At 48.8% G+C, this 12,877-nt stretch overlaps 1 protein-coding gene across 4 annotated transcripts in view; it reads right to left on the bottom strand.

Annotated features, from left to right (window-relative positions):
• Positions 1-12,877, bottom strand: part of DLEC1 (DLEC1 cilia and flagella associated protein) — an 88,011-nt gene that overhangs the window by 6,478 nt on the left and 68,656 nt on the right. For all 4 annotated transcript variants that reach the window (XM_069561469.1, XM_069561470.1, XM_069561471.1 and 1 more), the window contains exons 20-25: positions 4,700-4,853; positions 4,141-4,251; positions 3,075-3,205; positions 2,443-2,634; positions 1,464-1,534; positions 869-1,020 (exon numbers count right to left, since the gene is read on the bottom strand). In XM_069561469.1, coding sequence (XP_069417570.1) covers positions 869-1,020; positions 1,464-1,534; positions 2,443-2,634; positions 3,075-3,205; positions 4,141-4,251; positions 4,700-4,853 — 811 coding nt within the window. The remainder of the gene's footprint in view (positions 1-868; positions 1,021-1,463; positions 1,535-2,442; positions 2,635-3,074; positions 3,206-4,140; positions 4,252-4,699; positions 4,854-12,877) is intronic.

The raw sequence follows: 12,877 nt of genomic DNA, 5'->3' as shown, positions 1-12,877 counted from the left end.
TGCCATGGAAATGCCGAGTCCTAACAACTGGACCACCAGGGTTTTCCCCTTCTTTAGTTAGCAGTGCTGATGAAATACTTTTCATGTTCACTGGCCATCTCCAGCTGTCATTCTTGAACAGCCTATTATGACCCTCTGCCCCTTGAGATGCTTGTGCCACCCACTCTTATTGTTAGTTAAGAACTCTTTGTATATTAAAGTGATCACCACTTGGTCATTGGCTAGAACACAATTTAAAGCAAATAACTACCATAACTCACCTGTCCAATTTACTAAATAGTTGAAAATCTGTGCAATAATTAAATGACATAGGACGTGGAACCTGTTTCACCCCTTCATCCTAAACTAGGCGCTCCCTACTAGGGTGGTCTGCTGTCTTCCTCACCCCTGTACCCAGTCCAGGGGCCCACACAGGAACCTGTACATATAAGGTCTCAGTTCATGCTGAATGACGGAGTCAGTGAATGGGCTGACAGGGAATGAACGATGCCCTCACCAAGGCCTGGGTGAGGCTGTGGCTCTGGGAGGCCATGCCGTCTCCACGCTTACTGCCCACTCTGGATCTCAGACTCTGGCCAGGGCAGGCAGCCCATCTGACCCCTCAACCCTCCTAAGTATGGTCCCAGCCTCAGGAGGACCTCATGGGCAAAGATGTGGGTGCTTCTGCTCATGGGACCCTTCCTGCAGGAATCCCAGGGCTGCTGGTCAATGCAGAGGCCCATCCTGAGCTCAGCAGGCATCACCTTTCTACTTGGTGAGACCTGTGAGGCTGAGGGCTGGGTGTCAGAGGAGAGTGAGCCTACAGGGCCAGGGTGGGGGTCCCTGTGCCCCAGGCTGCCTGCCTGCCCGCCCGCCCGCCCACACTTACCGTGCAGATGAGACTATCCCAGTACTCCCCCCACATGTTGGCACAGGCAGTGAGGTCGATGCTGAGCTTCTGGTGGGCACCCAGCACGCCCCGGGAGAGGTGGGGGAAGAAGGCTGCTCCTTTTCCATGGGACAGCATGCTTTCCATAAACTCTGCAATGAGACCCAGGAATGGTGAGGAAGCCCCCCCGGGCAGGAAAGAGGTCCCAACCCTCAAGTGTCAGCAAAGCACTGAACTAGACAAGCCACCTGCAGTCTCTCCCTGGTCCACCTAAAGAGACCCTCCTGCAAGCCTGGGGTCCAGGGTCCAGCTCTCTCACTGCCATGAGGCCAAGTGGGAGCCCTCACTCCTAAGCCACCAGCCACCACCCATCCCAAATCAAAGCCAGACCCTGTGCATAGACCCTCTTCCTTAGCAAGAAGGTGGCCGTGTTCTAAAGAGCGGGGGCTGTTCGGTGGAAGCCATGGCCATCTCAGGGACCTGGCTAGAAAGGACGCTGAGGAGTGACTCTGGCCAGGGTACCCTTCCTGCAGCAGGTGGCCTACATCCTCAAAGGCCCCACAAAACCCTGCTCTGCCCGGGCCTGGGCTCTTACCCCACTGCTCACGCTTGGCCAAGAGCTCCCGCATCCGTGCCGTCTTCAGCAGGGTGGGAGGCATGTCGGGGCTTGACAAGAGGGGTACGGAAATCGCATCAAGCCATCTAGGCCCTCACCCAGACCTCAGCCATCTCCCCAGGCAACCAGCATCCCCCTCCCCCCCGGCTTTCCAGCAGAGGAAGGTGGCCCTGCTTCTCCTCCCATGGAGAGCCGGTCAGGGCTCCTCTTCACCTCCACCCATGGTCTTTGATCCCTCGGCACCCCACCACCCGAAGCATCTCAGCGGCAGGCTGCCTGCCAGTCTTAACAAAATCAGGAGTGCTCGAGGGCAGGGACCCCTGACCCGCAGGCTCTGTGCCCTGGTGACCCCAGGATGCAGACCCAGTCCAGACTCCCAGCCTTTGCCCAGCCTTCTGCAATAGGCCGTCTCCAGTCTCCTGCGGACATCTATCCCACCACTGCACATGCTAACTTTCTGCAGTTGACAAATTCATGGCTAAGGAACTGTTTGTGGCAGCCCCCACTCCCAGCAGTCCGAAGTTGCCCCCCACTCTCCCTACCTTAGGAGGGGAGGTGTCTACAGTGCGGTGCTGGCAAGTTGAGCTAACTTCTGGGATATAAATACTTCCAATGGGATTGCAAGCTACAGCTTTGCAGCATGCCTCACTCCCCTTCTGGCCACGGTTGCCTCCACCTACAGTAACTTCTTCCTCATCCTAGGGCCCCAGGACCGCCTGGTCTATCCAAAGCCCTTGCCTTGGCAGCCCAGGCTACCAGAAGGGGCCACACGCCCCGCTTTCCTCTCAAGGCCTGGGAGGTGGGCAGGCAGGGCCCCCTACTCCTTGTGTTTCTCCACGTCTACCTGCGGACACCCTCCTCCGGCGACTCATACCCGCCGAAGCCACATGGAGGCCCAGTGGGGCAACCCCAGGCTGCATCCTCCCCGAAAACAGTCACTGAAAACAGCTGGACTCACGGACTGGGCTTCTGGCTCAGGCTGTTCACAGGGCTCCCGAAGTACTCAAACTCGAGGGTGAAAGGGGTCTGTATTGGGGAGCAGTTGGTCAGGAAGAGCTGGCGGTTCACGTGGGTCCGCAGTGGCACTGCTGAGCCGAAGTCCAGGTGGAGTGTCTCGGGGTGGCCAGGCCACAGCTCTGTGCTGGGAGCACTGTCCAAGCCCGTGGGCACCAGTTACATGCCACCCTCAGCCCTGCCCGGCCGGCCACCTCAGGCTGGAGGTGCCCAGCTGCCCCAAAACCAGGCTTTAAGCCCTCCTCGCAAAGCCAGCCACCCCACAGATGCACCCTCTATGCCAAGACGGGTGTCCCCCGCCACCAGCTCTCCCAGGCCAGGGGCAGGCCGGCGTGTCTCCCAGCTGCCCACAGCCCTGTCCCTTGCTGTTCCCTACACCATGGATGTCTGGCCTCTGGCATACGGAGAACGACCACCCAGAGGGCAGGGATGGGGCGGGGGGGGAGGGGTCTCTCCCCACAGAGTTTGTGAGGGGTCTTCTCCTGGCTGTGGGAATCAACTGAGAGAGGCTGGTCCCACAGCGAGGCCGCTCCTCTGAATGGCCGCCCCAACCCCCAGGCCCAGCCCTGGGCTCACCTGTCATCACTCTCCTCCTTAGAGACGCCGATGGCTACCTGCAGTCCCCGGGGTTTCCCTGAGATGCCCAGAACCAGTGGCTCCCTCATGCCTGACACGTCACAAGGGAGGGCCAGGTCGGTCACCGCTTCCTGTAGGAAAGGTCACCAGGGGCGTGTCACCGTGGGTAAGACCCAGGGTGGGCCTTGGCAGAAGGGCCTCAGATGGCCTCCTGCGGCACAGGGGCAGCTGGGAGGGTTCAACCCAAAGGCCTTGTCCAGGCTCATCTCTGTGGAAGGGCTCCCAACCCCCTCAATGGGCCACCATCCCCAGACCCTCAGGAGGCCTGGCCCCTTCCTCAGAGCTCCTGGCTGTGACTTGGCTCCCAACATCTGGGCGTGCTCGCCTGAAGGAGACCCCCGCCAAGCAGATCTTGGGAGAAGCTGCACATTTATTCTGATGAAGCTGCTATCACAGAAGTCAAACCCTTCCTGTGTGAGGTGTGCTCTGGGCCAGCCCAGGGCCTACTCATCTGTGACCCTCGAGCTCAGACTCAGCTGTGCAAGAAAGCCTACGTCTCCATGCTCCCCACAGAGGTACTGGGACCTGGGTCTGTGAGTCCCTGTGAGGAAGAAGCTTCTTTTTCCATAAGAACTACAAACGGATGGCTGGTAACCCCCCAAGGACGGAGCACGTTCTGCCCGATGGCCTTCCTGTGGGCTGAACCCGGGAGAAACTGTGTCCTTCTTCTGAGGAACTGGGGCACTGCTCAGATGCCCCTGGGGCACCCAGCACAGGGGCATCTCTGGGCAGGTGGAAAGGTGGGCCCACCTGTGCCACAGAGGATGGCTGGAGAGGGCTAAGGGTGGTGCTCAAGAGTTTCAGGGCCCATCCCAGTCTGCTCCAGCCTTCCTGACCCTGTGTTCCTAGAGAGCAGGCCCAGCAGGAATGGAGCCCCAGACCCCAATGCAAGAAATCTGTTCCCTGCTTGGCCCAGGACAGGGGTCTGAGGCAGACCTCCCGACTGGCATGGATGTAGACAGCCGGGGGCCTCCCCAGGCAATGCAGCCCCTGGCTTCACACTCACCAGGGTATGCACAGTCAACTCCAGGCTGAGCTGGCGCTCCTCGCTGGGGCCCAGCGTGCCACGTCTCGGGGAGACTTTCACTGTGCAGACATCTGTTTGGAGCCCCAGGAGCTGGCAGACACAGAGGCAGGTCAGGGGCTGGGCTTCCAGGATGGACCTGAGTCCTGACAGAGGGATTAGGACCGCTGCATGCTTTGGGGACGCTGCTGACTAGGGTCCCTCAGTGAGCCCAGCAGGGCATGGTGCTCCCAGGTGGGGATAAACCACTGGTCCCTTCTCTCCTTGACCATGCTGGATGGACCTCACACCTGTCAGGGGTTCCCTGGACTTAACAAAAGGCTGCCCTTGGAGGCCCAGGGTGATGGGGAACAGCGGGTAGCTAGTTTTGATGCATGGAGACATGGCCTCATCTCCCCTGGCACACGGGGCAGGCTACAGAGTCGGCCCCCAGAGGCAGTGATCTGTTCTGGATGGTGTCTGGGGGGCAGGATGCCCCTCAACATGGGCCTCTGGGGTTGAGAGCTGCAAGGGTGGGGCCCAATGGAGTGGGCTTGCGTACCTTGCCCCAGTGGAAGTGGGTGGGCAGGAGCGTGCCATTGACGAGTGTGATGGCCATCTTGGTGGGCACGCCCAGACAGAGGTTGGGGACCTCCACCTGGCTGTTCTGCAGGTACAAGTAGGGCTCCTGCACCTCAGCGTACACGGGAAGGTGGCTGGAACATGGGGGAGAAAAGGCATACTCATCAGAAAAGAAGTAAAAGCTACCCATGTGCATATGACATGACTGTCTTTGTAGAAAATCCCAAAGAATCTATAATAAAAACTCTTGGAACTAATGAGTGAGTCAGCAAAGTGACGGGCTAAAAATCAGCATATAAAAATCAATGACCTTTTTTTTGGCTGCATCAGGCGGCTTGTGAGATTTTGTAGTTCCCCGACCAGGGATAGAACCTGCTGAGCTCCCAGCAGTGAAACAGTGTAGAGTTTTAACTACCGGACCACAAGGAATTCCAAACCCGATCACATGTTTACAGGCTAACAAGGAACATGTAGAAACAGAAGTTAAAAGTATAATCCCACTGACAATTACTCAAAAAAGTGAAACAGGCAAATCTCTAATTAAACACATACAGAACTTGTGTGCTGAAAACTATGAAACGCTGATGAAAGAAAGCGAAGATGACAATAAATAGAGAGGCATAAATCACAGATTAACAGACTCAACATATATGTCAGTTCTCCCAAAAATGATCTATTAGGTTTAACACAGTTCTTATCAAACTCCTAGCCATGATTTTTGTAGATATAGACAAGTTTATTTGAAAATTTATATAGAAAGATAAAAGACACAGACTGAAGATTAATAAAGTAGGAAATTAGTCTACTGGATATTAAGACTTCCTATACAGCTATATCAATCAAGGGAGTGTGTTACTGGTAGGGAGATACACAACAAATCAATAGAACAATATTAAAAAACCTAGAAAGAGACCTACCCAAACATGTCTGAGGGTATTTTTTTCCTTATGTAAGGAATGGGGATAACATGTATTTTGCTTTTAACTTTTTATTTTGCAATAACTGTATATTCCCATGCAGCTGTAACAACAACAACAAAAACACAAAGGGATCCAAGTATACGCTTCACCCGACTTCCCAACAGTAACAGCTTGCATAATGACAGCACCACGTCACAAGCAGGAGACCGAGATGGATCCAGTCCAGCAGTCTTATTCGGACCCCACGAAGCTGACATGCACTAATCTGTATTTGCCTCTGCACAATTTTATCACATGTAGATACCCGTGACACCATCACAGTCGAGACACAGAACAGTTCCGTCACAAGGATGTCTTCATGCTATCTTTTCTTAACTTTCTCCCCAGATCCATTTTTTTGCCGTAAGTTCCTGAGTTTTGTTCACTTTGTTCAATAATTAAGGACAAAAAAGCCTCTGCCATCTAAGTCACCCTGGCAGTCTTCAAGAGTATCAGATAAGAATGGACTTCCCTGGCATGCCACTGGTGAAGACTCCACATTTCCAATGCAGAGGGCGCAGGTTCAGTCCTCATTGGGGAAGATCCTACATGCTGCAAGGTGCAGCCAAAAAGTGAAAAAAAAAAAAAATCGGAAGAAAAGAATATCAAATTAAGAAAAAATTTGTCCCTGTAAAAGCTGTAAAATATCTTTGAAAACGAGGCTTAACTGCAGTTATAAATACAAACATCTAACTACAGAGTCCCAAAATACATGAAGCAAAAAATGATAGCACTGAAGGGAGAAACTGATCATTCAAAAATAATGATTAGATGGCCGGGCAAAAAGCACATGAAAAATAATTCACTAATTATTAGGGAAATGCAAATCAAAACTACAATGAGGTATCACCAGTCAGAAAGGTCAAGAAGTCTACAAACAGTAAATTGCTAGAGAGGGCGTGGAGAAAAGGGTACGCTGTCGATAGGAATGGAGCCTGGCAGAGCCACTGGGGAGGCCGCTTAAGAAACTAAAAACAGAACGGCCACATGATCCTGCAATCCCACTAGGGCTGCAGAAAACCGTGATTCAGAAAGACACACACAACAGAAAGGACATGGAAGTGAACGAGATGCCCGTCAAGAGGAGTGATGGAGAGGCAGCCCACGTATACAGGAGAATGGTACTCAGCCATAGCAGGGACGAAGTCGTGCCGTCTGCAGCAACACGGATGCTAGAGACTGTCCTACCGAGTGAAGTAAGGCAGACAGTGAAGGAAGAATACATGATATTGCTTACAGGTGAAATCTAAAAAAAAAGACTACAAACGAATTTATTTACAGAACAAAAGTAGAGTCACAAACAAGGTTAGGAAACAAGGTTAGCAGGGGATAAGGGGTGGGGGATAACTGGGAGACTGAGACTACTATGGATAAAACAGGTAACTAGTAAGACCTGCTGTATAGCACAGGGACCTCTACTCAGTACTCTGTAACGGCCTACACGGGAAAAGAGCCTAAAAAAGAAAGAGTGGATATATGTATAACTGATTCGCTTTGCTGTATACCTGAAATTAACACAACACTATAAATGTAAATATTCCAATAAAAATTCAAAACAATAAAGATTAGAGATTTCAATACGTCATTTTAAACAGTGGACAGAACAGGGAGCTCCTTAGTGGTCGAGTGGTTAGGACTCTGTGCTTTCACTGCTGAGGGCTCAGGTTCAATACCTGGTTGGGGAACTAAGATCCCACAAATTGCACGGTGTGGCCAACAATAAATAAATAAATGAAAATATGTGTAAATTAAACAACACACTCCCAAATAAGCACGAAGTCAAATAAGAAATAAAATTTGGGTTTAAAATGCAAAAATCAGCGTAAAATACTACATTAATTTAAAAAAAGGACAAAGGACATGGTCATTTCAAACAATGCAGAAAATACAGTCAATGAAATCTAACATTCTTTCATGAGGAAAACCAGCAAACTAGGAACAGAAGGAAACTTCCTCAACCTGAAAAAGGATACCTACAAAAAGCCTACAGTTAATATTGGACTTAAAGGTAAAGACTGTTTTCCTTTTAAGATAAGGAACAAGGTAAGGATGTCCAGACACTGACTTCATCTGTGTATTTTAGAACTAGGGTGAAGATTCCCACTCTTGCCTCTTCCAATCAACACTGAAAGTGAAAGTGAAGTCGCTCAGTCGTGTTCGACTCTTTGCAAGTCCATGGACTGTAGCCTACCAGGCTCCTCCCTCCATGGGATTCTCCAGGCAAGAGTACTAGAGTGGATTGCCATTTCCTTCTCCAGGGAATCTTCCCAACCCAGGGATCAAACCCGGGTCTCCCGCATTCCAGGCAGATGCTTTAACCTCTGAGCCACCAGCGAAGCCCACTGAACTGGAATATTATTAGGTCCATTGGGCAGGAAAAAGAAAAGAAATGCAGATGTAAAATTATCTCTAAATGCAGATGACACAATCTTCTATTTAGAAAACCATTAGAAGTAACGTATCAGCAAGGTTATAGGGTTCAAGGTCAAAATACAAAAAACTGTTTGTATTTCTACACACTGGCAATGAATAATCATAAAGTATGATTAAGAAGGCTCCATTTCCAAAAGCATCAAAAATGACACAATCCTTAGAAATAATTTTAACAAAAAAGTATAAGACTTATACACTGAAAATTACAAAACATCACTGAAAGAAATGAAAAACAACCTAAATAAATGGAAAGACATTTTCCTGTTAAAGGATGGGAAGACTTAATATTGTCAGGAGGGCAATACTTCCCAGATCAGACACGCAGATTCAATGTACTCCCTATTAAAATCCCAGCTAGGTCTTTGTAGACACTGATAAACTGCTTCTAAAGTTCATACAGAAATTCAAAGGACCCAGAATAGCCAAAACAATCTTGAGAAAGAGAAATGAAGTTGGAGAATTCATACTTCTTGATTTCAAAACTAACTCAAAATGGATCAGAGACCTAAAAATAAGAGCTAAAACTATGAAACTCTTAGAAGAAAACATGTGAGTAAATCTTTCGGACATTAGGCGGTGGTTTCACAGGTATAACACCAAAAGCATAAGCCACAAAAGAGAAAAATACATAAACTGGGAATTTACCAAAATTAAAACCTTCCGTGCTTCCAAGTACACCATCAAGAAAGTGAAAAGAGGGACATGCCTGGTCGTCTACTGGTTAAGAATCTGCCTGCCGATGCAGGGGACATAGATTCAGTCCCTGGTCTGGGAAAATTCCACATGCCGTGGGGCAACCAGGCCCCTGCAAGCTCATGTGCCCAGAGCCCATGCTCCACAGCGAGAGAAGCCACTGCTGCAAGGGGCCTGAGCCCTGCAACAGCGAGCAGCCCCCGCCCGCTGTGACTAGAGGAAACCCGCGCACAGCAACGGAGACCCAGCGCAGCCAAAAATAAGCTAATAGATCACACACACACACACACACACACACACACACAAGTGAAAAGACAATTCTCAGAATGGGAGAAGAGACTTGAAAATCATATATCTAATAAGAGACCAAGCCAGGCTTCAGCAATAAGTGAACCATGAACTTCCTGATGTTCAAGCTGGTTTTAGAAAAGGCAGAGGAACCAGAGATCAAATTGCCAACATCAGCTGGATCATGGAAAAAGCAAGAGAGTTTCAGAAAAACATCTATTTCTGCTTTATTGACTATGTCAAAGCCTTTGACTGTGTAGATCACAATAAGCTGCAGAAAATTCTTAAAGAGATGGGAATACCAGACCACCTGATCTGCCTCTTGAGAAACCTGTATGAAGGTCAGGAAGCAACAATTAGAACTGGACATGGAACAACAGACTGGTTCCAAATAGGAAAAGGAGTACGTCAAGGCTGTATATTGTCACCCTGCTTATTTAACTTCTATGCAGAGTACATCATGAGAAACGCTGGGCTGGAAGAAGCACAAGCTGGAATCAAGATTGCCGGGAGAAATATCAATAACCTCAGATATGCAGATAACACCACCCTTATGGCAGAAAGTGAAGAGGAGCTAAAAAGCCTCTTGATGAAAGTGAAAGAGGACAGTGAAAAAGTTGGCTTAAAGCTCAACATTCAGAAAACGAAGATCATGGCATCTGGTCCCATCACTTCATGGGAAATAGATGGGGAAACAGTGGAAACAGTGTCAGACTTTATTTTGGGGGGCTCCAAAATCACTGCAGATGGTGACTGCAGCCATGAAATTAAAAGATGCTTACTCCTTGGAAGAAAAGTTATGACCAACCTAGATAGCATATTCAAAAGCAGAGACATTACTTTGCCGACTAAGGTCTGTCTAGTCAAGGCTATGCTTTTTCCAGTGGTCATGTATGGATGTGAGAGTTGGACTGTGAGGAAGGCTGAGCGCCAAAAAATTGATGCTTTGGAACTGTGGTGTTGGAGAAGGCTCTTGAAAGTCCCATGGACTGCAAGGAGATCCAACCAGTCCATTCTGACGGAGATCAGCCCTGGGATTTCTTTGGAAGAAATGATAGTAAAGCTGAAACTCCAGTACTTTGGCCACCTCATGCGGAAGAGTTGACTCATTGGAAAAGACTCTGATGCTGGGAGGGATTGGGGGCAGGAGGAGAAGGGGACGACAGAGGATGAGATGGCTGGATGGCATCACTGACTCGATGGACCTGAGTCTGAGTGAACTCCCGGAGTTGGTGGACAGGGAGGCCTGGCGTGCTGTGATTCATGGGGTCACAAAGAGTCGGACACGACTGAGCAACTGAACTGAATAAGAGACATGTATATAAAAAGAACACTTAACCTAAAAAAAAGAAAAAGAATACCTTTATCTCAATAACAAAAAGACAAAGAACCCTATTTTTAAAAAATGAGCAAAGAACTCAAGAGATAGTTCTCCAAAGAGGATCTACAAGTGGCCAGTAAGCTCCTGAAAGATGCTAAGCATTATGTGCCATAAGGGAAATTCAAATCAAATCCTCAGTGAAATATCACTTCACACATGGGATGAGTACCATTAAAGAACTGTTGTTGTTTAGTCGCTAAGTTGTATCTTTTGCAACCCCAAGGACTGTAGCTCACCATACTCCTCTGTCCATGAGATTTTCCAGGCAAGAATACTACAGTGGATTGCCATTTCTTTCTCCAGGGGATCCTCCTGACCCAGGAATCGAACCCATGTCTCCTACACTGGCAGGCGGATTCTTTACCACTGAGCCACCAGGGCAGTCCACCATTAAAGGAGAGATGGTCACAAGTATGGCTGAGGAAGAGAAGAAGTAGGAAAGCAGAGTGGAGAAGGAGGGACAGTGGGTTGGGATTGGCAGCTATCATATTTGCCCCGTGTATCATTATCATCCTAAAGGAAATCAGTCCTGAATATTCTTTAGAAGGAATGATGCTGAAGCTGAAACTCTAATACTTTGGCCACCTGATGTGAAGAACTGACTCATTTGAAAAGACCCTGATGCTGGGAATAATTGAAGTTGGGAGGAGAAGGGGACGACAGAAGATGAGATGCTTGGATGGCATCACTGACTCAATGGACATGAGTTTGAGTAAGCCCCAGGAGCTGGTGATGGACAGGGAAGCCTGGCATGCTGCAGTCCATGGGGTCACAAAGAGTCAGATACAACCGAGTGACTGAACTGAACAGATAGCTACAGAAAAGGAACACGTCACAAACAAAAGAGGTTGGAACAGGTGCATCCATCAGAGACCAAGTTAGTGATCTGCAGGGCCAAGAACGTATCCCTGTGAGGAGAAAAACCCCAAGAGATAGAGTATACAAGGAAAATGCTTAACTCCGTGCATTACAGTTCCAGCAGATTTGTGCTGGGCTATGGTAGCTACTGTTTTTACTGTCTGGCAAGCTTGCCCAGTGCTTCTTTTGGAGCCAGATTCTCCCCACTGCGGTGTATGGAGGGGGCAGGGACCAAAGAGCTCCAATCAGATTATATCTCTGGAGAAAGCATTTTCATTCTTCATGGAGTAGTTATTAAGTTGGAAGTCTGTGAGCTTGGAGCTCTAAGTGGCCCCCTTCCCTGGGGCATTGTGGCCAAGGGCCCCCGCCAATAGGGGAGAGAAGGGCCAACAAAGAGAGAGTAGCTGTGTGGAAGGATGGATGTGGGAAGAGGGATGGAGGGTGGAGAAGGAGCAAGAAGTAGAAGCCCAGACAAGAGGCTGGAGCCCCTGGATTTGGCAGGGCAGGAATGCCCAGGTACGTGAGCCAATGGTTCCCCTTTCCTGCCTAAACTGTTATATCTCCATCACTTGCAACTGTAAATATTCTGACTAATACAAGGCCCTTTAAGAAGAAAGAATACAGATAAGAAAGGAAATAAGAAAAGACTGAATAAAAGGCATTGACTCTCCCTGAGGAGAAAACAGACTTAACCGTGTGTAAGGACCAGGAGGAACCATGCGGTTACAGCTGAGTGTGAAGAGACTCATCCTGAGGCCCACGACAGTAGTTGTGGGAAAGCACGTTTGAACGAGACTCTGCTGGGACTTTCCCCCTGTTGCTGGTTCAAGTACAGCCTGAAGATATCTGACTGTGAGGGTCTGGGGTGATGGGTAGTCTCATCGCCTGGAGGTGAAAGTATAAACTGGCACATTCTCTTTGGAGGATACATTAAGAACTCATGAGGATCTAAAACAAGCAGTTAGGTGTTTTTATAACAAAATACACGGTGAAACAAGTACAAAACAAACACACAGTTTAAATATATATATATATATATATATATATATATATGATTAAAACAATAATAATGAAGAGAACATCTGTGTTCTACCCTCGTCCAGCTTAAGAAGCAAAATATTAGTACCAGTCAATTTAAGAAAATAAATGTTTTGCTTCAAAATAGTTTGAGAAGGGGTGGGAAGAAGTGGGTGAAGCATGTGGATGATACAGTATTTGCAATGATTTGATAATTGTTGAAGGTAGATGATGGATACACAGGGGCTCGTTATCAGACAGGAGGTGGATAGGCCCCTCTGAGGGTAAAGCAACTGGAGATTTATTCCCTATGGACTGAAACTCCAAGACAAGACTACTAGCAGGACAATTAAGGGAGGCGGCTGGGCCCTGCCCAGACCACATACTTTTCATTCCTGAAGTCAGGAGACCTCCCTGACCGCACATGTGCAGAAAGGCTCCTTGAAGGTCAAAGGGGAATGACGCTAAGCTACCATTGAGCCCTGCCCGGAGCACATATTTCTCATTCCTGAAGTCAGGAGACCTCCCT

The sequence above is a fragment of the Ovis canadensis genome, chromosome 19 (genome assembly GCF_042477335.2).
Source record: "Ovis canadensis isolate MfBH-ARS-UI-01 breed Bighorn chromosome 19, ARS-UI_OviCan_v2, whole genome shotgun sequence".
In the NCBI taxonomy this organism is placed as follows: domain Eukaryota; kingdom Metazoa; phylum Chordata; class Mammalia; order Artiodactyla; family Bovidae; genus Ovis; species Ovis canadensis.
This window is presented reverse-complemented; position numbering and strand designations above follow the sequence as displayed.